The sequence below is a fragment of the Nicotiana tabacum genome, chromosome 8 (assembly GCF_000715075.1).
Source record: "Nicotiana tabacum cultivar K326 chromosome 8, ASM71507v2, whole genome shotgun sequence".
NCBI classification, from domain to species: Eukaryota; Viridiplantae; Streptophyta; class Magnoliopsida; order Solanales; family Solanaceae; genus Nicotiana; species Nicotiana tabacum.
In genome coordinates, this window is record NC_134087.1 from 21,974,032 (window position 1) to 21,997,713 (window position 23,682).

At 37.0% G+C, this 23,682-nt stretch overlaps 2 protein-coding genes across 2 annotated transcripts; one reads left to right on the forward strand and one right to left on the reverse strand.

The window, feature by feature from the left end:
* Positions 1-7,922: 7,922 nt before the first annotated feature.
* LOC107827877 (26S proteasome regulatory subunit 6B homolog) lies at positions 7,923-12,886 on the reverse strand. Its single transcript, XM_016655095.2, has 6 exons — positions 12,286-12,886; positions 9,982-10,212; positions 8,896-9,054; positions 8,652-8,804; positions 8,368-8,451; positions 7,923-8,201 (listed from the first exon to the last, which is right to left on the reverse strand). Exons 1-6 carry the CDS (start codon positions 12,763-12,765, stop codon positions 8,067-8,069), a joined length of 1,242 nt encoding a protein of 413 aa, XP_016510581.1. The 5' UTR covers positions 12,766-12,886; the 3' UTR covers positions 7,923-8,066.
* A 5,043-nt stretch (positions 12,887-17,929) lies between these two features.
* On the forward strand, positions 17,930-20,313 carry LOC107827878 (large ribosomal subunit protein uL16). Its single transcript, XM_016655096.2, has 4 exons — positions 17,930-18,048; positions 18,842-19,343; positions 19,846-19,927; positions 20,051-20,313. The coding sequence occupies exons 1-4, from the start codon at positions 18,039-18,041 to the stop codon at positions 20,114-20,116; spliced, it is 660 nt and encodes a 219-aa protein (XP_016510582.1). The 5' UTR covers positions 17,930-18,038; the 3' UTR covers positions 20,117-20,313.
* The last annotated feature ends 3,369 nt before the right edge of the window (positions 20,314-23,682 follow it).

Sequence of the window (23,682 nt, forward strand, 5' to 3'; positions counted from 1 at the left end):
GGGCACTGAGATACCAGGGCTGATTATGTGTGCCTAATGTGGCAGGGTTGCGAGAGAAGATTATGAATGAGATTCATCAATCCCGATATTCCATCCATCCCGGCTCGACAAAGATGTATCATGATGTCAAGGAGCAGTATTGGTTGGATAACATGAAGAAGTCTATTGCAGAATTTGTAGCCCAGTGTCCCAATTGTCAACAAGTAAAGATAGAACATCAGAAACCTGGTGGATTGCTTCAGAATATAGAGATTCCGACCTGGAAATGGGAGGTGATTAATATGGACTTCATTATTGGATCACCTCGCTCTTATCATAAGTTTGACTCCATCTGGGTGATAATTGATCGACTTACAAAATGTGCCCATTTTCTGCCAGTTAAGACAACTTACACGGTTGAAGATTATGCGAAGTTATATATCAAGGAGATTGTTAGGCTTTATGGTGTACCGATATCTATTATATCAGACCAAGGAGCTCAATTTACAGCTAACTTTTGGAGGTCTTTTCAGAAGGGTTTAGGCACACAAGTGAATCTCAGCACTGCATTTCATCCGCAGACTGACGGACAGGCTGAACGTACCATTCAGACACTGGAAGATATGCTACGAGCATGTGTTCTAGATTTTAAGGGAAATTAGGATGACCATCTTCCACTCATAGAATTCGCCTACAATAATAGCTACCATTCCAGTATTAAAATGGCCCCATACGAGGCACTATACGGGAGAAGATGTAGATCACCAGTTGGATGGTTCGAAGTCAGTGAAACAGAATTATATGGGCCAGATTTGATTCACCAAGTTATTGAGAAGGTGAAAGTGATACATGAGCGATTGAGGACGGCACAAAGCAGGCAAAAATCTTATTCCGATGTCCGACATCGTGATCTGGAGTTTGAGGTTGGTAATTGAGTTTTCCTGAGGATCTCACCAATAAAGGGTATTATGCGTTTTGGGAAGAAAGGTAAGCTGAGTCCAAGGTATATCGGGCCGTATAAAATTCTTCGACGGATTGGACAGGTTGCTTATGAGTTAGAGTTGCCATCCGAATTGGAATTTGTGCACCCGGTATTCCATGTATTTATGTTGAGGAAATGTATTGGAGACCCTTCTTGAGTTGTCCCTATCAAAGATGTTCAAGTTACAGAGGACCTATCATATGAAGAAGTGCCAGTGGCTATAGTGGATCGACAAGTCCGCAAGCTGAGAACAAAAGATGTAGCTTCCATCAAAGTATTGTGGAAGAACAAGAATATGGAAGAAATAACATGGGAAGCAGAAGAGGAGATGAAGTCTAAATACCCGTACCTATTCCAGAATGAAGATAACAAGGATGCTGGTGGAACATATGATACATTGGAAGGTGAAATGGCTCTATGAGGTAAGCAATAACTTGAGAAAACTCTTCCTTAATACAAAATGGCGATATGCAAATAATGTACATGTCCATAACGCTTTGCATACTCTTGTAAGGCCATACGTTGAGTTAACCGCTTGCAAGTTTGTCCTCTATTTATGGGAGAAACTTGGCCGGAATCCACGATGATTTAAACTCCCCATGAACCCTTACATTCGAGGACGAATGTTCCTAAGGGGGGAAGGGTGTTACAACCCATATCCACACGCGTTAGTTCATGCCATATATTAGTTAACATAAATTCAAGAAGGAATTACCTTTGAGATGATAAGAAGTTAATCCTATTGGTCTTAAGTGATACAAGGGTGTATAAGGGTGATTAACAAGTATTAAAAGTTAAACGAATCAAGGATGTTGTAACTCGTATTTTCAGGTAAACCTAGAGGTTCTTAATACACTCAAGGTCATGTATTAAAGTGTTTGAATCATATAATATCTGTATCATAAGTCTTGAAGTCAAACGAGTAATGAAACAAAAGTCGACAAACGTTGTCGCAACTTAGGTTCATAATTTTACTTAAACATTAGGTTAAATGTTTCTAAGCTTTTCTCCTAATTTACAAGGAATTACGGGGTGATCTACCCACCAAATTAAATATCTGTGAGTCTAGTTTCCAACGCATTAAACCGTTTGTCAATACTATCTTGGAGTATAGAGATATTCATATTTTCGCAAGCCTGCGCAGATTGGTAGATGACAAGTAGGTGCATCACCTACTTGCCAAAATGATAGGACAAAATTAAAAGCCCTGAGTCGGCCAAGAGAGGACTTTTAAGGGGTTATGAACTCAGTTATTTCATCCATTTTTCAGACCCTCAAAACCAAAGTTAACCCCTGCAACTCCTCCACAAAAATCCCACACAAACCCTAATTGATTTTCCCTCTCTTTCAAGTTCTATTTGAAGGTAAAACCTAAAGTTTGAAGAACCAAGGGAAGGGCTGAGTTATCCAACAAGGAAGGTAAGTTACTGCCATCTTTCATATATTTTTCTCTGTTGTGAATTCATGGTAATTCGTTCTATACATGTAAGGACTTATGGGACGGTGATCGGAAGCCGTGAGTTCGAGTTATTCACTTGTAGCGGACTGTTTTGTGTTGCTATTGGGCTGCATGTTTTACTACTATTTTGTGGAGTTTTGGAGGTGGAAGGGTGTGGAGAAATACCATATATATGTAGGGTTGTGGGCTGATAGTTATTCGTAATATTTCTGGGTCGTTTGACATGACTACGGTGGTCGTCGTATGTATGATGTAATTAGATTGTGCGTGGACTGTTTTGGGAGGCTCAATATGTTTATTATTGATGTTGTTTGGGCTGTTTGGTGATTGTTTGGAATGGTGTGAAGTCATATATATAGGGGAAGTGCTGTCCGTTTTAACGTAAAATAGGTTGTGGTCGATACATAATAGTTATGAGGCTTAAATGATAACGATAGTATCGTTTCTCTTACTGTAGACTAAGGAGTTGTGACAATTGCATAGCTTGCGATTGGGGAAGTATATACAAGGTATGTGAGGCTATCCCTTTTATTCTTTTTCACGACTCCGATTGTACATAATGTAATGAACGAGCTTCCAAAGATACTCTAATCTTAGAAGCTAGCATTACTTACATTGCTTTCCCTCTTATGGAACGATTGATGTTAATGTTGCTTCTCTTATTCTATGTTATCAATGTTGTTTGTACTTCCTGATTCTTATAAGGTTCGTAATGAAGAGTTGGTCCTAATAACGTGTACAGAGGATACCGACCTTATGTCACTCAGAAAGGTTTAGAATGTGATTCCATGAGTCGAGCATGCATTATATATATGTATCTATTTTACTCTACCGAGCCGCGCTATAGTCGGCCGGATACGACACCTATTGTGCAACCACTGATCAGTTGGGTTTTACCGAGCTCCACATGGTCGGGTACGATTCTACCGAGACTTATGACGGCCGGGTACGTTTCTACCAAGCCTATTATGGCTGGGTACGATATGATGATGATGATGCCCACAGAGGCGTATGTTTTAAAAGTTTATGTATACATACATATGTATCATGCATTTCATGTCAGTAGCCCTCAGAGGTACTCAGATGTTCCAGGTTGTATATTCTCTATCCCTGCTTACATTACTGTTCATATTTATGGTTCCCTGCCTTACATACTCAGTACTTTATTCGTACTGACGTCCTTTTGTTTGTGGATGCTGCATGTCGTGCTGCAGGCCCTAATAGACAGGCAGGTGCAGCTCCCCCACCACAGTAGGTTGTCCAGTTCAGCAGTGATTGGCGAGATCCCTTCTCCGGACTTGCCGTGGTCTTGGTATGCATTTTTGTTATAGACATTATGGGTATGTCGGGGCCCTGTTCCGGCTATGTTGCAGTACTTATGTTCCTATAGAGGCTCATAGACAAGTGTCGACTCATGTATAGTTTGGTATGCCTTGTCGGCTGGTTTTTGTTGTATAGTCTTTCATGGTAGCGTGGTAGCTCGTACCTTATATGTAGTTTCTTGATTGTCTGGTCATCCCCTACTATGTATGTTCATGCCATCATATTTTATTGCTGGTTGTCCATGATCGAGGTCTACCATTTATATTGATCTCGTCAACCCTAAAAGATACTAAGAAAAAGGTTAGATAAAATGTACGTTGGTGCTCGGCAAGTATGGTCGGGTGCTAGTCATGGCCCTCTAGTTTGGGTCGTGACATAGTAAATAAATAAAAAGGCAAAAACCAAAAGGAAAGAAGGAAACACATGGTCCCAATAAAAGCACGTAGAATTGACATGGTACGTTAATTATATTCACATGGCTGTGGTGAGACCGTGAGAGAAGCTAAGGAGGAGGTTAAATTCGTAGCGTCATTCATCAAAGTGTACAAAAGGCAACTGTCAAATTGATGAATTGCTTGAAAGATACTGTTAAAAATTAAGGGTATTCTTGTCATATGTTGTCTGATATAGAATTAATCTTTTGCTAAGGAAGTAAAAATGATGAACTTGGTGTTAAAACAATTGTATACATTGACTTAGGGTATTAATTTAACCAATTACTATAACGTGTTAATTACCAATTTTACAAGATTATTAATCGATTTTATCATAGAGACTTATAAATGATCTAATCGTATAAATATTTTTTACACTGTCATAATATTGAAATGGTAAATCGTATGGTGTTTCACGATTCCGCTTTTGATAATCAAGGCACAACAGAAAGCATGTGCTGAAACAGCTTTAAACATAAATGATGAGATGAGTTTTAACTTTTGCACTTGAATTATTATTAGGCTAAATACATAAATCGCCCCTTTAAGTTGTTCCTAACGATCAGTTGAACACCTTCACTTCCCAATTGATCAACTAGACCCCTTTACTTACCAGAAGTGTATCTTCTTAATACCTTCATTCAACAGATCACATGCGTAAAATGCAATCGTTGATTACGTGGCAAATGAACCAATAAAATATTAACGCGTATAACTTAGAATTAAAAATTACAATCAAAAATTAAAAGAAGGAGAAATGGCTTTCCGGCCACTTAAACTTGCATCCTTACAAATCGATATATGAACTCTTGGGTTTCCCATTTGAACACCTTTACTTGAAAATATGACTACTAATAAACACTTGTGATGGTGTGTGTTGCTCAATCGCTGCTGACATATTTAATTTAATATTTTGTATAGCCATATCATTCATTCAGTCACATTTTGTTGACGCGTGTATGTTCAAGGTTATCTAAGGATTTTATTAGCCTCCTGCAATTATTGACAAATTAAATTATTTCTCATACATCTCATCCCAAATTTTCACAGTAGCCTCGCCGGAACTCCGACTGGTTCTTCTCCAAGCCCATTGCCAAACCCCAAAAACAATAGACGATAGCTAAAAGCAATTCGAAACTCATTGCCGAACAAAACAAAGACAAAAAAAGAGGGAGAAGAAAGAGTAAAAATAGGGAATAAGATAGCGAAAACGACACAAGCGTTGGCGATGGAGTACTACCTCCACGACTTGCCGTCGTCATACAATCTGGTGCTTAAAGAAGTTCTAGGTTGAGGTCGCTTTTTGAAATCAATTTTGTGTAACCACGATGAAGGACTCGTGCTCGTAAAGGTCTATTTCAAAAAAAAAAGGCAATTTTATTGATTTGCGAGATTATGAGCAGCGTCTCTCCAAAAATCTGTGACATCTTCACCTCCCTTGATCATCCACATGTTTGGCCTTTCCAGGTTTGGTAGTCTCTTCATTAAATTTTGGCTTATTGACTTTGAATTTAGAAGGGAAAGACGACAGAGGTGGGAGGGAGGGGAATTTAGAAGGGGAAAGAGATTTTCCTGTGTCATTTGTATTTTATTTCAGTTCTCATATTTTTTTAAATAAAAACAATATGATCCACGCGCTTTTGCAGCGTGATTCACACACAATTTAGCCATGTCAGCTGCGACGCTTCCACATAGGAATAGTCAACGGTCAAATGTGTTTATTAGTATTCATTACATTAAGTTGAAGTGTTCAAATGAGAAAAATGCAAGTTTATGTATCGACTTTTAAAAACCCTACAAATTTAAGTGGCTAGGAAGTCATTACGCCTTAAAAGAAAGAAATTTATTAAGTTAAATAAATAAAAATTAAAAAAGCAAAACTCAGAACCACTTTCCATCCAAACAAACCCATGGTCTCTCCTTACAAACCCCTCCCCCTTTTCCGTCCAATTTCCACTTTTCCAAACCACCATCGTTAACCATTCCTTCCCCCACCATTTTCTTTGACATACCTCCCCTCGTTACTTTAACCATTCTTTTTCAAAACTTAAACACTAAAACTCTTCCATAAAACTCATATAAGTATTAAAAAACAGAGAATAACTAAGTGGAGAACCCTCCAAGGGTTACTGATGGACCTTGCCAGAAAAGCTCATCTCCAGGGACCTTTCTTTGTTTGTCTCATTTTGTCATGTCTGACAGAACCCTTGTACATATCAGTTAATTTAATTGTTTGAGGGAGTTGAAGTGAAGATGCCTCCGATTGGACTCTATCGTTGCCACCTTCGCCGGGCAAATTTGAAAGAATCGACTCCAATGAAATCTTCAGTCTTCTCTCTTTATCATCTTCTTGATGCTGAATTTGGGTTATATCACTGTTTCTAGTTTGTTATTTTTTGTGTAAATTTCTCCTTAAATTGTTGTCTAGCTGATTCAAGCAATTGGTTCTTGTTTTTGTGTTTCTGTGGAAGTAAGATGTTGTCATCAGTAGTTATTAAAGGGGTTGTTGGTATTTATTTGGTGGAGATAAGGATGATGGGGTGATGGAGATGAGGGTGATAGGGCTATTGGTGTTTATGTGGTGGCAACTTAGCAGTGAGAAGAATTGTAGAAGACGGTGTCTTAGATAAAGCTGTAGTAGTATAGTTTTTTGGGTACTTAATTAAGGCTGCCATGGATAGTGGTCGATAATGGAGGTGAGTGTCGGCTATGAAGGAAGGAGAGAGACCAAGAGAAAAAGATGTATTTTTCTGTCAAAGAAAAAGAAAATTAGGTTGAAAAAATAACTTCAAGCGCTCAAAATCTTGTTATCCAACAGGCATATGCCACATCAGTCACAAAGGTTCAGAAGATATGCTTATGGTAAGTAGAGGTGTCAACTGATCATTGGGGACAACTTAAATGGGCCATTTATATATTTTGCCTTATTATTATTATTATTATTATTATTATTATTATCATACAAAGAATAAGAAGACATTCGTGATAACGTGCAGTAGAAGAAAATGACACTGTCCAAGAATATTTTAGCAAAAGCTTTTAAAAAGTTCTAAGCCAACATTATAACATGAGCGTTAGGTGAATGTGAAGAAAACGAGATAGTTTAGGTAGAATAAGATTGTTACGTCTTTATCAGTCAAAATTGACACCAAATAGTAATCAGTAGTAACGCATGTATGAATTGACACCATCAGAACGAGTGAACGACCATGCAGCAATGTTTTTTCTTCTTTGACACGGAGAGAAGTAGAGCTCGGGTTGAAGGAAAGCAAATGGCCATCAAAGGTTGTGATGAGATGAAAAAGATCTCTCTATCCTCAATCAAAGGTCTCGTTAAAGCTCGGAAAATAGAAAAATTATGGTAGTAAGCTCTCTCACGTATAATAAGTCTTACACTAAGCAAACCTGGATTAATCGAGCCTCAATGTGCATACCAAATCTCGGATGTCGGAAAAAAGGGACAAGGTAGTACCTTTCAGCTAGTACGTACCAGGAACATAGTACTTTACATTATCATTAGCTCTGAGATTTTCGGGCTCAGTAACTTGAGGTTGGAAACGCCAACAAAAGATTCAAGGGGCAATGAAACACTAACAAAAGCGAGGCATAGGCCATCACACAAAATGCAGCAATTGAACGGCCCGAAAGATCTGATGCTCTGCCACCATGAGAATGATTTATGCAGCTTGAGAAAATATGCAAAAGAAATGAGCGTGCAGCATGTCAAATCGATCCAGACGGCTTGTTAACACTTCATGAACGAACAAATGACTGAACTAAGAAGGTACAAGCCATTAGATGTTTGAAAAGTTAGCAGTACAATTATAACTTCAGTTAGAAGATCTTCAGAGGAGCGTACATAGTCGATCTCTTAAACTAATTTTACAGATCACTTGTAGAATTCAAAGTCAGTGTCAGGCTTCTTCACATTGGTCCTGTAGCCCTTTTCGAAGTCCTTGGGGAGAATGACATATCGATTCTTTCGCACTGCATGCATACCTGCTTCCTGACAAATAGCTGAAATCTGCAGACGTTGCAACATGCATCAAATCATGTTGTACGGAAAATTGAAGGACAAAACCAGACACAGCACGATATAAAACAACTATGTAGCCTGACTTCTAAATTTAGAACAGTAGTGGAGCATCCTATTTCTCCCTCAAAAACAGATGAAGAGCAAAGAGACAAACCTCAGCAGCACTAATTTTATCAGGGCGAGAAACATAATCTTCCAAGTCGACCTCATCACCTAAGTTCATCTTAGCAGTGCAGACCTGGACAAAAATCATCCAGCTTTAGATTTTTGGTCTGTTATGGGAGCGGAGAAATATCTAGATAATGAATGAGATACACAATCCATAAACCAATCTCTCAAAACTTCCTTCCACAATTTTTCACTCTTAAATTATTTTCTTTGGTGCTGGGGAATACGATTAAAGAAGAAATCCTTATACAAAGTCATCCAAAATTCTACCTGAAAAACAAGCCTCTTTTGACGCCTATCAGGCAAAGGAAATTCAATCTTCCGATCAAGCCTTCCAGGGCGCAAAAGTGCAGGATCCAAAGTATCAGCTCTATTAGTTGCCATAATAACTTTCACATTCACGGTCTGGTCAAATCCATCCATCTGCAGGAGAAACACCAAACAGAAACTTCATAAACAATTCTCAGTGCATGCATTCTGACAGATTACTTTAGAAGAATACACAGAAGCCTACCTGATTTAGCAACTCCATGAGGATACGCTGGACCTCCCTATCAGCTCCAGTCTGAGCATCAAACCTGGCAGTTGCAATTGCATCTACCTCATCAATAAATATGATTGCAGGAGCATTTTCTTTGGCAAGGCGAAAGACATCACGAACCATTCGAGGACCCTGCACAGTCAGAGAGCAAATGAGAAAATTAAAGCTTGAGTAATAGAAACAAATGGAGTCTCGTCACCGTTCATGGACTGTAAAATTGACTGAGTTTTGTCCCTCTTAACTCAGGAGTAAAAGGAAATCTAAAGAAAAACAAATTTGTATGCAAGAAATTATAAATTGATCCGAAGTAGCATCCCCAATAAAACAGTTCTGTTCAACATGATGCGTGCGACAAAATGTACAATATTGCACTCCAAGCTGCATGTTGACATAATGGAACTGTTCTACTTGATTGGGTGCGGAAAGATGGTCCGTCTCTTAACTTATCCCGAAAAAATAAAGGAAAAACAAAAGAGTCCCTCCCCCCCCAAAAAACAAAAATTGGCTTGTCTCTACAGCCACTTCCAAATATCAACAAATGGTTCTTGCATAGGATGTTCTTAGTTTCACGAAATATTTTCTTGTATATCATGTTGCTACTCAGCCTGATTGGGACAGCAGAATTCCATGTCCCCTATCTTTTAGTGAATTATATTAGTGTTCTTTTCACAAAGTCTGCTAGATGCCTGAGGATAATTGTCGTTTTAATAATTAATGAACTAATCTTTGATCTCAGATTAAAAAATTAACCAAGTTAACTACTGCAAATAGAACAATATATACAATTTGGGACAAAGGTAACAATAATTAAATGCCTTATTCTCACACCACAAAAAAGTCACGAATCATGAAATTTAAAAGGGCAAAAAAGTCTTGGACAAGAAGCAAATGCTTTCTTTCTCCAAGATTCTTCCAAGATGGAAACAAATACTTTAAAATCCATTTTTTAATCTGAAATGACACAGTCAAGATAGTTTGAAGAAAGAACAAATGGGTGAGTAATGATTCATTGATGCACAGAAATAACTGCTCAGACAATCCCAATACTTCAATACATACCTCACCCAAGTACTTCTGAACAAATTCTGAGCCAACAACCCTTATGAAGGCAGCAGTAGTGTGATGAGCGACAGCCTTTGCAAGCATAGTTTTCCCGGTACCTGGTGGACCATAAAGCAAGACACCACGGGGAGGATCTATACCAATCTGCTTGTACAACTCGTGATGAGTCAGAGGTAACTCAACAGCCTCACGGATTTCCTGCTTTTGTATGTCACATCCTCCAATATCCTGGTTTGAGAAGTTCATAAAAGCAAAGAAATAGACATCTATTAACAGGGTACAACATTACATTAGACATTAGTTTGCATGTACTAGTAAGTGACATGTGCATCTGCACACACATATTTAGGGAGCTTTTATTACAATTAGTACATAATGATTTCCCTCTTAGTGCTCTGAACTAAAAGCGCGTTTTACCTTAGACGACACTAGCATTTAATGATTTTGAAGATTAAAACAGGAGAAAAGACCACGTGTTGCAGAGTCCATGCTCACGTTCCCTAGCGTCAATTGTAAAGTGAATCCAGATCACTATATTGCACATTTGATCAGTTAATTACAAAGTTCAATCCAATTACTTACAACCATTTTCCTTTCTTTCGGATACAATAATATGGGTTAAAGAAAACCACTAACACAGTCAGTGGCCGAGGTAGAAGTTTATGCAAGGGGATTCAAAAGAAATACTACAATGTTACACTTTAGATTTGAGCAAATAATGCAAAGCAAATTTTGAACCCCCTGCGTCACTTCACTAGAATCTTTCCTTCTGTTAAGGGGATTCTACAGTTTAAATAGTAAAAATGTTCGTTTTTACCCTATTTGCACAGTATAATTTTGCCACGAAGGATATTCAATTTGAATCTCCTTGACTCTACATAGCTCTGTCCCAGAACACACTATATCAATATTAACCCAATACATTTATGATGCACTAGATATTCAAAGACACCAGCCTACTAACTACTCTTTGTTATGTTGTTTCTTTTCAGCTTCCTGTTTCGTTTGTCTTTCACGCCAGAGTCTTGAATGAAAAATGATACTTCTCTGAAACCCGCAAACAAGGTTTCGGCTTTCCTTTTTGCTTTTGAGGAACAGAACCAAGTGGTCGATTGAAGTACACATGATGAATAAGCCACTTAATTGCTTTTCGAGAAGGGCAGTGATAGGATTTTGGATAAGTTCAAGGAGAAGCCACAGTACTACACACTCAAGTGCTGCATGTGTATTGATTTTCAATGAGAGGCTGCTTGCAACTAAAGTTAAACTGAGAAATCATTTTGGACATATGATTGAACAAGATCAGTAAATGGAAGAATATGATAATAAAAAAAGAGAGAAGATTCTCAATGAGTTCATAAGCTATTGAAAAAAGCTTCTTTACTTGGTTTTTGAAATTCTTATGGAAAACATCGTCTTTATGGTCATACTTTTATCACCAGTACTTTTTTTTTTTTTGGGTAAGTAAACTATTTTATTTACCAATAGCAAATATGTACAAGTATGAAACAAAAGCAACTGGCTTTGGACATGCCCCAAACCAGAACATCACTATCACCGGTACATTTACTGGGTAGGAGGGTAACTCTATCTACCGCAGCTCAGACAAATGGAAAGAAATCACTTTGTGTAGCATAGACAGATGGAAAGAGATCATTTATCATTTTTTGCCTCTACTGAGATTTGAACTTTCATCTCCCATGGTCCATTCTAGCTTCATTGACTGCTAGGCCACTATCTCCTTATTATTTAATTTGCGACACTGTTAGAACTATAAAAAAAAGATTTTGATTCCTAACCTATTTTACAGAAGCTCAAGGTTGTGACACCTTCAGAGAAAAAAACAACTATTCCTTTTATCAGTAGAAAAAAGCTAACTATTTTTCAACAATTTAAAAAAAGCTAACTCTTTTTCCACAATTAAAAAAAATTAGCTTTTTTTCTTGAAAATTAAAGTTGGGATTCTCTTTACACCTTCACCATTCTAATGTGACTCATATTTCATATTTAGGTCTAAATATTGGAAACAATGCATCTAGCAAAGTTTATAGTTAGCTACAAGTCAATTTGAATCCAAAATTTATCAATGAAGTAAACCTAATGTAATTGTTCCAGAAATTAAGTCTTCACAATAAACCCCTATAAACTCTTAGTCTACCAATTAAGTACAGCAATCCTAAAACTCACCCAAAAAAAACCTAGCACGTAAGAAAATAATATAATGAACAGCAATATATAGCCCTAGTAAGCAGAATTACATATAAACCATAATCAGTTAAATTAAGCATAATACACACTTACACTATAGGTAACATCAGGCTTCTCCGATTGGCTAAGCAGAGAAATACTCGAATCAGCCTCAGGAGGCAAAACATCAACAAGCGCATTCGAGTGACGATGCAAAGCCACAGAAGCCGAGGGTTTAAGTAGCTCCCGATTAATCGTGCTGAGTATTCTAACGTAGTAATTAGATCCCGTAGTGGACCCTACAATAGCGTTATTCGTATCAATCATCTCCATGAACTGACCGATTACTAGCGGCACCGATTGAATCCGTTTGACTTCTTCCTGTGCACGTAAGTGTTCTCGCCGGAGATTTTTCAGTTCGTCCTTGACGTATTCCTCTTGTATCTCGATGAACTCCAGCTGCCGTTGAAGAGATTTTAGGCGGGCATAGAGGTCGTCTTCGCCGTCGGAGGGAACGTCGTGAACAGATGGGTCGGGTCGGGTTGATGGTGGCTCTGGTAAGGGTTTTGGATCGAGAACCATGGGTGTTGCCATTGTTGGAAGTGGAGAAAAAGCTATGGGAGTTAATATGTAGAGAGGAGAGAAAGAATGAAGTACGAAACAAGAAATATGATAGAACCGACTTCGCTTTATAATCTGTCTGATCAAATATTTTATGTCTCGTTTGGTGTTATTGACTTAAAATCCTTTTTAAGACGTACTATTAGTCAAACATAAATTATGTAGTATACATTTACCAAATAGAAACTGTCATTTATCCAAAACAAAGGTATTTTGAAAGAAGTCATTCAAAATTAAACACACGTTATAGAAGTAAGTCAGTAATCGACTTGGCAAAACAGGCCCTTGTCGCTTAAATTAAAGGAAAAATGTCAAATTTGCCTCTAAGCCAAAAAAACAAACTAAATGCCTTCATGTTTCCAACTCGCAACATTCACGAGTCACTAGTTCAGCTTTGAAAATAGTTACTCTAGTCTAACAAAAATTTGCCTCCTTTCCCTAGTAGGTCAGAATTGATCTCGCTTCACACCTCGCACTGCTTACACCTCTCGCGAAGCTACCTCGCACTGCTTACACCTCCTGCCTATCGGAACACAAGCCCAATTTTGAAAGCTGTAATGGGTTGGGGGAATGGGGGCCTACAACTTTGACCTCAGTATGAAACGAAATCGACGGTGGTCAATTTTCCTTCTTCTTTGGTATCTCGACTTGGGGTTGCTTGAACCTAGTGGTCAAAAGGTTGTGCTCGACCGAAAGGGTAAGGGGTAGGGATGTCTAGGGGGAGTACTAGGTCTAAAGGTGTTTACCGGACGGGTTGGACCAAACTCGACATGGGAAAAAATAACACGTCCGGTTAGTGGGGCGGGCTGGTTAGTGTGCTGGGGTTCGGGGCTGGTAATGGGTTGGGATATTTCGGGTTATGTTGGGCCCGTCATGGTTCGGGCTTATCGAATCCGAATCAAGGCCGGGTTAATTTTTTTTTAGTGTGTTATGTTTCCTTGTCCAATGTAATTGATCCTTTAGTGTTTGCGAACTTTTAAATAATAAAATAAGTATTTTAAGACTTAAAATTTAAAATTAAGTGGCTACATAAAATTATTTAATAAGACCAATATGTAAGGATCAAACTTCAAAGGCTTTCATTTCATATTTTCATTGCATAATAATATTTCAAATTAACTTGCAAGTTCTATTTTCATTTTTTAATTTTTGAACTTGCAAATTAAAAGTTTACTACAATAAAAAGTTTAGTGTCTACTACTGCCAAATGCCAATAAGAGCAAATTGTCTCATAAACTAATACATTAAGCTTAAATGAGTCTAATAAATTAAAAATAACACAAATTGTCTCAAATCAACTTAAATACGAATTCCTAGAGGACGCTCAAGACAACCCTTGATATGCTTCCTTAAACCATGTGTGCCCTCCCACATTCGATTGGCATTAAAGATTCGACCACAGTTCTTGCACTCTACTTTACGAACTTCTTCATTTTCTTCTACTACTTCAAAGTGTTTCCAAACATGTGAGCGTACTCTAGAAGCACGGGGCATGATTGAACTTGAACCTAACAAAAATGGTAACCACACTTCACTTGATAATTGTAATTTTGTAGTGGCTACTATAAATAACTGATAATACTTGAAATAATAATTAATTGAGAACTTGAGAGTAATAAGCAATTCAATAATCAAGAGGGAATTGAGAGAAAATTAGAGTAGAATAAGAGTGTAAAAGTGCAAAAAATAATCGTTGCCAAACAGTCATTTTTTATATTGAACTTTGGGAACTATCAGAATATAAAAAAAATTATAACTTAAACCGGGCTGGACCGGACTGAAGCACGGTTAAAACCCTTGAACGGGTTACTGGGCTAGCCGGGTTCCGGTGCACCAGTAGCTAAAAAAGGCCCGACCCAGTCCGGACACATCCTCCCTACCTTAGCCAAACCTGTCCCACCCTTTACCGACCGGACTGACCCTGATTGAACCGGGTTGAACCAGATCGTTATTAGTGGGTCGGGTCGGCCCGATTAACACATCTAACTAGATCTTTAAGGGTTAAAGGTATTGTAGAGAGGGGGGGGGAGGGGGTAAGGGTAAGGGTAAGAAGAGGGTTCCTTAAGGGTACTTTCTTAAGGGTATTTAAGGGTATTTTTTGTTGATACCCTACCAGTACCCCAAACGGTCCAAAGGATGCGGTACCAGTACTTTAGGGTACTTTTGGGTAATTTTAAATTAAAAATTAAAAAACATTATAACTAAATACAAACACACTTTAATGGATGAAAAAATTCAAGGCTATGAAGTGCCCTTTTATTTTATTTTATTCAAAGTAAACATTAAGTTTCTAATACAAGTTACGAGTATTTACTCTGTATCTCAATACTTGTAAAAATAAAATTACATATTTCCTTTGAACAATCTTTATTTTTTCAATAACTTTTCATGGCTCTTCGGTTGGAATTTGTACCACTTGTTCGTCTGCGTCCCCCGCCATCTCCGGTAGATATTATTTAATTATATGCATTGTCATCTTCTTAAATTATTTATGGAAGGCCAAAGTTTCTTCTCTCCTCTTTAAGTAACCATAACCATTTACACTACGATTTATGTCAGAAGTGACAGAAACTCTACAATCTATGTGGAAAAACAGGTACCATAAATATTGTTGATATTCACGTTGAAATTTAAAAACATCACTACTAACAATTGTTCGAGGAAAACTTTGAAAAGTAGGATTATAAGTTTCTTGTATGTAACGAACAAATCCATTGGCTAACGGTACAAAAAGGGCCAAATTTTAAATAAAATAATAATAATTTGGGTACCGATTTGGCACCGGTCCCGCCTTCCGATACCGGTACGGTACCTTAAGGATACTTCCGGTACCGATACTAAGGGTACTATTTCGGGTATCCTACCTTTATCTACGTCCTTAACTAAAATCCCTCACCCCTACCCCAAAACCAGAGTGGTACGATTTACCGGTACCTTACTTAAAGGTAAGTACTGGTATTATCCTATTCTTTGACCGCACTTTTCAATTCAGCTATAGTACTAGATTCGAAACGCCTTGTTCCTTATTTTGGCTATATTTTCAAATTAATCTACGTTATACTTTTCGGTCACTAGTATTTTATTATTATTTGCATATCATATCGTATTTATTTCAAAAATTTATGCGGACCGTAGAATTCTTTCGAAGCTGATTTGTTTGCTGACATGGACAATACTTAAGAAGTTTGATTTTTTTTTTTTTTTTTTTTGAAAGCCATGTTAGTACGAATGATCTCAAAGTCCTAATTTTCACTCAAATATAATAAGGACCACAAATTATATGGAAAATACATAACTATCTCAAAGGCTATAAAGCACGCATTTCTCCTAACAGATGTACCATGTGCAAGCTAGCTAATCAATGGCCTGCACTGAACTCCAAGAGGAGTCTATGTTGAAAAGAAGCGGGTGCCAATTGACCATTGTCGTGCAAATGAGCAGCCAAAATAATTTTAAATCAAGAAAAATTGATTGAGCTTTTTATTACTCCTGTAAAAGTGAATATAGTAATTTGAGGGGGAAAAAAACTATACTAGTAAACGCTAATTTTAGTAGGATTAAAATATATACATTGTTGTGTATATATATGTGTGTGTTTGTATAGTGTATTAAAATAATATCACGATTGAATGTCTTTCTAAATTACACATGTCAATATTGTAGCATAGTTTTGACAGTGTGTCAAAAAAATAAAGAATGGGGTAGGTGTTTATGTATTAGGATTCTAATGTAAACAGTTTGTATTTTTTAACAGCAAACTACGAGCCCGTTAGGACATAAGAATTTTTTTTTTTTTAAAAAAAAAAAAATTTAAATCAAAACAATGTTTGGTTATGATTTTTTTTTTCTTTCAAATCCAACTTGAAAATGCATTTTCAAATTTGAAAAACTGTTGAGAACTAGTTTTTCCAATTGAAAAATTGAAAAGTTAGTATTTTTAAGTTTTACAAATTTACCCTATATTTTTTAAATTTATAAAAAGACTCCAATCAGTTATTAAACTTAGATAACACCTACACGCTACAACTACCCGCCGTGGTTGACTGGCCTTGGACTACATTTTGATATCCATTTTTGAGATCTACAATTTATACTTTTACTTGAAGGAGACACTACAACTTCTGTTAGAGAATGTTCGTACAATTAAATAATTTGCATGTTTGATTGTTTGTTTCAAGTAGGATAATCAATTCGGGGTGATTTTGATATTTTTTTTACAAATTGTGGGGTATAAATCATATTTCATGGTTTTGAAAAAAGTGCATCCAAATATGTTGCAAAATTATAACCAAACACAACTTCATCTTCAAATCAAAACTTTAGTGAAATTTTAAATTTGAAAAAAAAAATCATGGAATTTGTGTATAAACGCCTGCTACAAGTAAATGCAATAAGAAGCGGAGCCATGATTTGAAGTATGTGGTTTCGGATTCTAAGTCGTTTATGTTAATGAGTTATGAATTAACAATTTATACATATTTAATAAAAAATTTAAAACAAATACAGATTTTGGACGAACGTTACTGGGTTCGGCCAAACCCGCAAGTCCTATGCTAGCTCTGCCACTGAATGCAACATGTGGCACTTGAAAATCAAGACTTGAGAGCACAAGGACGGTGTTAAAATAGCACGGTCTAGCCAGTTTTTGGACTGATCATTCAAAAATAGCCAGTATTTGCCAAGTAATTGAAAAATAGCAACTATTTTGTTGCACAAAGACCGCTCCAGCATAATATACTGGAGTTCGGTGCACCTGTGTATGAACTTCCAGCATATTATGCTGGACCGGTATACTTTGCTGGTTCCAGTATAATATACTGGATACTGGAGCACCGGTGCTCCAAACTCGAGTATATTATGCTGTACCAGTATATTATACTGGAGCTCCAGTATATTATGCTGAAGTATTTTTCCTGATTTGAACAATATTTTCGTTCTGATTTATCTTTACGTGAAAAGTGGCTAAATTTCGATTACTTTTGAAACTGTAACTATTTTTGAATGACTACTTGTAAATATGACTATTTTTGAATTTCTACTAAGGACGGTCGAGTAATTTAGACCACAACGGGTTTGGGTTGTTTGAAATTAGTGTTCTAACTATGTCGGTCCAGGCCCATCTAATTTGTGACGCATGCCCAGACGTAAGCCCAAACAATTTCTAAGCCTAATTCCACAACTATATATAAAGGGATTTCTCTTTCTTCTGTCTTTACAAGCCGCAGTTCAATTGCAGTAAGCTAGCCATGGGGAGAAGTAAGTCGCTTTGCCCTGTTTCTCATTTTTAACGCCAATTTCTATCTTCATTTACATTACAATAATTATTTTGAAGATCTGAAAAATTGGGCTCTCACACAAATCTCAATTTCTGAATTGAGATTAATTTTTGTAGCATTTCTGAAACAGTGCTAGATAAATGGGTAGTTCGTATCACGTTGTCTACAAATTAGTGGCTTTTAGGTCAATCGTTTAATAACCAGATATAGCTATGATAAAATGGGTAGCTTGAAAATGGAATTATATGGCAAAATTTATTTATCCCTTATTGTCCAATATCCATTTTTTCACGTTTATTTTCAAAGAAAGCTCCTTTTCCCAATCCAATAAAGACTGAGTTGCGAGAATTTGAGAAATTGTAGAGGATGAATTTTTGTGTTTGTAGGAGGATTGCATGGTTGTGAAATGAAAGCAGCAGTTTCTCATTTTCTTTTGTGTCAAAGAAATATTCTTTCTTACTGTACCTGATAATTGATTTTTCTTTGCACGATTACATAGTGAAATAGGTGATGAAATGTGACTTTGTAAGTTGGATTTATTTTTATCTAAGAATAGGAGCTTTATATTTGACTATCAAATTTAATTAATTAATTGTGGATACATGTATGAAAAAGCTTATTCAGAGCTCCTCGAGTCTTGGCATAGCTAGTTTCAGAATATATTATATCGTAATGATAGTTTTTTATAGTGCTACTATGTGTCCTGATGCTTGTCTTCCCAAAACTCATTTATTTTAGGGGGCTCTGTCTAATGGTTGGATTCTTTTGCGCAGGACCTGCAAGATGTTACCGCCAGATTAAGAACAAGCCTTACCCAAAATCACGGTTTTGCCGTGGTGTCCCTGATCCAAAGATTAGGATCTATGATGTGGGCATGAAGAAAAAGGGAGTTGATGAGTTTCCTTTCTGTGTGCATTTGGTCAGTTGGGAGAAGGAGAATGTCTCTAGTGAGGCACTTGAAGCTGCCCGTATTGCGTGCAACAAGTACATGACCAAGTCTGCTGGGAAGGATGCCTTCCACCTTAGGGTCAGGGTTCATCCTTTCCATGTTTTGCGTATTAACAAGATGTTGTCATGTGCTGGAGCTGATAGGCTCCAAACTGGCATGAGGGGAGCTTTTGGTAAGCCACAGGGTGTTTGTGCTCGTGTTGCAATTGGTCAGGTTCTTCTCTCTGTTCGCTGCAAAGATGGAAACAGTAACCATGCACAAGAGGCTCTGCGTCGTGCAAAGTTTAAGTTTCCTGGCCGACAAAAGATCATTGTCAGCAGAAAGTGGTATGTATTTTATCTGAAGGTTCACTTTTTTATTTTTTTATTTTTTATTTTTTATGTGTCTGCAATATGTTTGAGAACTTTGCACTTTTTCCATTCTAAGGATTATTCTGTTATTTACCATTGGCATGTAAGATCGTACCTTATGTACTTGCTTAGTTATTCAGTTTAGGGAGATCCCATCTAAGTAGATATACTGCCATAAATTACACAAATTTCTCTCTTTCAATGCAAAGTTTGTCTTGTAATTGGAAGTTTTGCTCTTTTTTTCTCCGGAGATGAGCTGTGTTGCAGTTTCACGATATCTTGGTTTTTTGTTGTCTCATTATAGTTCTGAGCTCAGCCCTTTATTTCTTAGTCCAAAACTTAGTACTATTCGAGTGTTAAGTAATCTATTTTACCTTCCTGTTGAAGTTAGATGATTGAACACGGTCAATATTGGTCATTTTAGATGCTCAGTTGGATAATTTGTGCTTGAACCTTACCTGTGCTATCTCTGTTTCAGGGGTTTCACTAAGTTTAGCCGTACCGATTATCTGAAATACAAGTCAGAGAACCGTATTGTCCCGGATGGTGTCAATGCAAAGGTTTGTTCTCTTCTTAACCTTTTTTTATTAAGAAAGAATTATTTTTGTTTTGTTCATCTATAGAGCCTTTTGCCAGTGGTAATTTGCTTGTTAGAACTTATTTCTTTTGTTTTGTTTTTGCAGCTTCTTGGCTGCCATGGTAGACTTGCTGCACGTCAACCTGGAAGGGCCTTTCTAGAGGCTGTTTAGCAAATTGAAGTGGCATAATCCTACAAATAGCACATTAGTTTTCTACTTTTGTTGATTGAAAATTTGTGACTTGAACTTCTGTCTATGCACGAACCTTGTCAGTATCCAATTGAACATTTTTCAATTATATTCTGTCTTTGAACTGCTAAAAGCTTATATCTTCCCCACTTGTGGGAATAAACTGGGTATGTTGTTTATTCTGTCTTTGAACTGTCTCTTACAACTAAGAGCTTATATCTTTGTCGAATTGATACCTCTCAATGCAGGCAGCGTAAGAACACATTCTTATCTGCCTCTTCAACTAATTAATTCTAACGATTTTAATGTTTGCCCATGAAAGTTAAAAATGGTCTGTTTACGTTTGTTCCCAAAGAATTGGTTTCGTTCAATCAGTACGTAAAAATGAACGAGCACATCTGAAGAAATAGCCAACGGCTAGCTAGAAAACTCGAAACTTGTGACGCCATCCCCGCCTTCCAAGATGCTATCCCAGAGCGGTCAAACACAGCAAACACGGTCATACAATGACAAAGAAGAAATTGGGTTCTTATCGCGGTTCATAGTCAATTTCTTATTTTCAGGTATACACCATACAACAGAGCGCGTATTGGCCTATTCATTTCATTCCATTAAAAGAAAAGCATGCTGAGAAAAGCTATAGCCTATGATCATCACGTCGAAAACGAATAAAAAATTTGTCCACGAAATGGTCCCAGCCAGGGGCGGATTTAGGGGGGCGCAAGGGGGTTCACCCGAACCCCCTTCGCCGAAAAAATACACTGTATATATAAGGCAAAATCTGTTTTTTACCTCTATATATTAAGTTTTGAACCCCCTTAACACAATCCAAAAGTGTAGTTTAGTGGTCAAGGGGTTCAAAATCTACATAAGGTCATGAGTTCAATTCCCACTAGATACAAAAAAATTTTGAACCCCCTTCGTGGAGATCCTGCCTCCGCCACTAAGCACAACTGAATGACACATTTCTTTCATGGGATGTAATAGCAAACATATGAGAGGGTTCATGGACTCTTTTCAAACTCCGAACTTAGTACAAGATTCAGAGTGCACAAATGTTTCAAAAAGACAATAAAGCAACTAGATGCATTTAATAGGCCATAAAAGTAAACATCCTCAAAATGATGGTAGAAGTTCCAAAACATGACTTATTTCCTGTTCAAAACAGAAATAGAAACAGAGGTCCTCCCCATACAAATGATGAACAGAACTTTAGTATCTGTGTTCTAACTTCTCCTTCTCCTTGAAGTGCTGCACGTACCTGCATGCATAAAGAAACACCATGACTATGAACTAAGCAACCACATACACACACAGACACACACATTTAAGGGGAAAGGGGGGAGCGAACCTTACTCGAAAAGCTCAAGCCAACAGAAGATAAAAACAATGACCAGAATCTCCTAATAACCTTCAACTGTCTAGCGTACCTAAGTCAATTTACTCTACGTCTGAATGCAGCTCAAATCCTAACCCAGATTAAAATCTTATTCTTTCGATTAATTAAAGCTTAAAAAACTAAGATTTTCGCAGCAGTCACTTTCACTTGCTTGGAGACAACAAAGTTGAACAGAATAAAGCAAACGGAGGAGAAACAAGTTAATGACATTTATTTTGACCATATAATGATTGTGAAGAAAACAAAAAGACAGAGATTAAGTTTCTCTTAAAGAGGCATGATATGGGTAGAGTTGTAAACGTGGTAATATGTTATTGAACTATTTACTAGTATATGTGAGAGTATATGATTATCTAACTAGTGTGAATATTTTCTCAAATATTATATTTTAGCTAATGAAACTAACTTCATCTAATTACTAGTGTTAAGTATTTTTATATCATCACATTTTACTTCTAAAAAAAAATTATATTACTGCATATAACTCTTTTCTAATAAAAAATAATTTGAGATCAAACTGATGCTTAAGCTCGTATGCTTTACCAAGCAACCTTTATCTACTCAAAAGAACAATGTGTAGTACTTCCTCACTACCCCCAGCCAAAAGAAGAAAGAAATAAAACTTCACACAGCATGAACGATGCAAAACAAAGGAAAACCTTATTAACCTTGCCTTTTCAATCTGTAAATAGGCTTGAAAGCCCACTAATCTCAGCTTAAGAAATTAATTACTTATAGAAGCAAACGTTTTCAACAAGTTTAAATTGCCACTGTACAGTTGTCTTTCATCTAAATAAATGAGCAGAAGATTCACAGTCCGTGAAGGCTACACATATCTCATTGGTCGTCTACAGAGCTACCTCCAGACACTCTGATAAGCCGACAGGTGTGTTTGGCAATCATGGTCTTATGGCTATTCTAACAGCTCTCTACTGGTCATATGTTATCTTCCAACCAAAGCCTGAGCACCTAAGTTCCCATGTTAAAGTGATTTCTTCCCATCTGCCTAAGTCGGATTTAAGGTATCCTGTGGAATCGCAACTAAGTTCCCATTCTAGATAATTTCTTCCCATCTACCTAAGCCGGATAGCAGGTACCCAGTGGAATAGTCGAGGTGCCCGCAATCTGAGGCACGGACACCACCGTCATTAAACAAAAAACTAAGCTCCTATTCTATGCTACAGCCTTCGGTTGGACTTGCTATACATTTCAGTCGCTTTATCCTTAAAACATATCCGAAAACATATATTAAGCAGGCAAAAATAATTAAATCAAGCTAAATGCTCCATAGCTTATTATTGCATATCGAAATTAAAATGGATCTGAGGATATAAATGATTCAAATAGCCGATTAATTTAGAATAAAGGCACAGTTAATTGATTTTATTTATTTATTGGAATACTTACGAGTAAGTGCCGACAAGAGGAGCGAGCAAGAGAGTAGCGCTGATCCAATTCTCAGAAACTTTGTGATGGATTTTACCCGGAAGATCCTTCCATAGACCTGGCATTACTTTCTGTTGAAACGGAGATAAAGCGTAAACAACTGCTTTCAGTTTAACTGGTTGTTTCCCCATCTTAGCTTAGCTGAATTTTAATGGTGATTTCTCCGATCGATTGATTCAATGAAAAAAACTAGGGCTTGAGATTGGAAGAATGATATTGGCATTTGGTAGATGGATGAGGAAATTTCTTCTTCCTGAAAATTCGTTTTAGGCTTTCTTATGGGCTCAACAAGTGTAGCCCAGCCCATCTTGAATCACTTAATTTGTACACCAGATAGCCATTCTAAAAGGCTGTTATTTAGGAATTAGTCAGTGCGTCATAAATTTCAAAAGGCTGTTATTTAGGAATTAGCCAGTGCGTCGTAAATTTCAGTTTTTCAGGACAAAAATATCCTGAATTATCCTAAAATTAAGATTTTTAGTTTAAATTTCAGGGCAAAATAAGTACTGGTCAATCTCTAAATAGCATCCTTGAAAATGGCGATATGTGCACTTGCCCCACTTAATTTTCTTGTCGAAAGGAATAATGAGAGTACATTCATAGTGAATAATTGTACGAAATCATACATATACTATGCGATTATAACAATTTTATTACTCTATTATTTCCTCAATTTTCACAATATCATATTAGATTTGCTAAA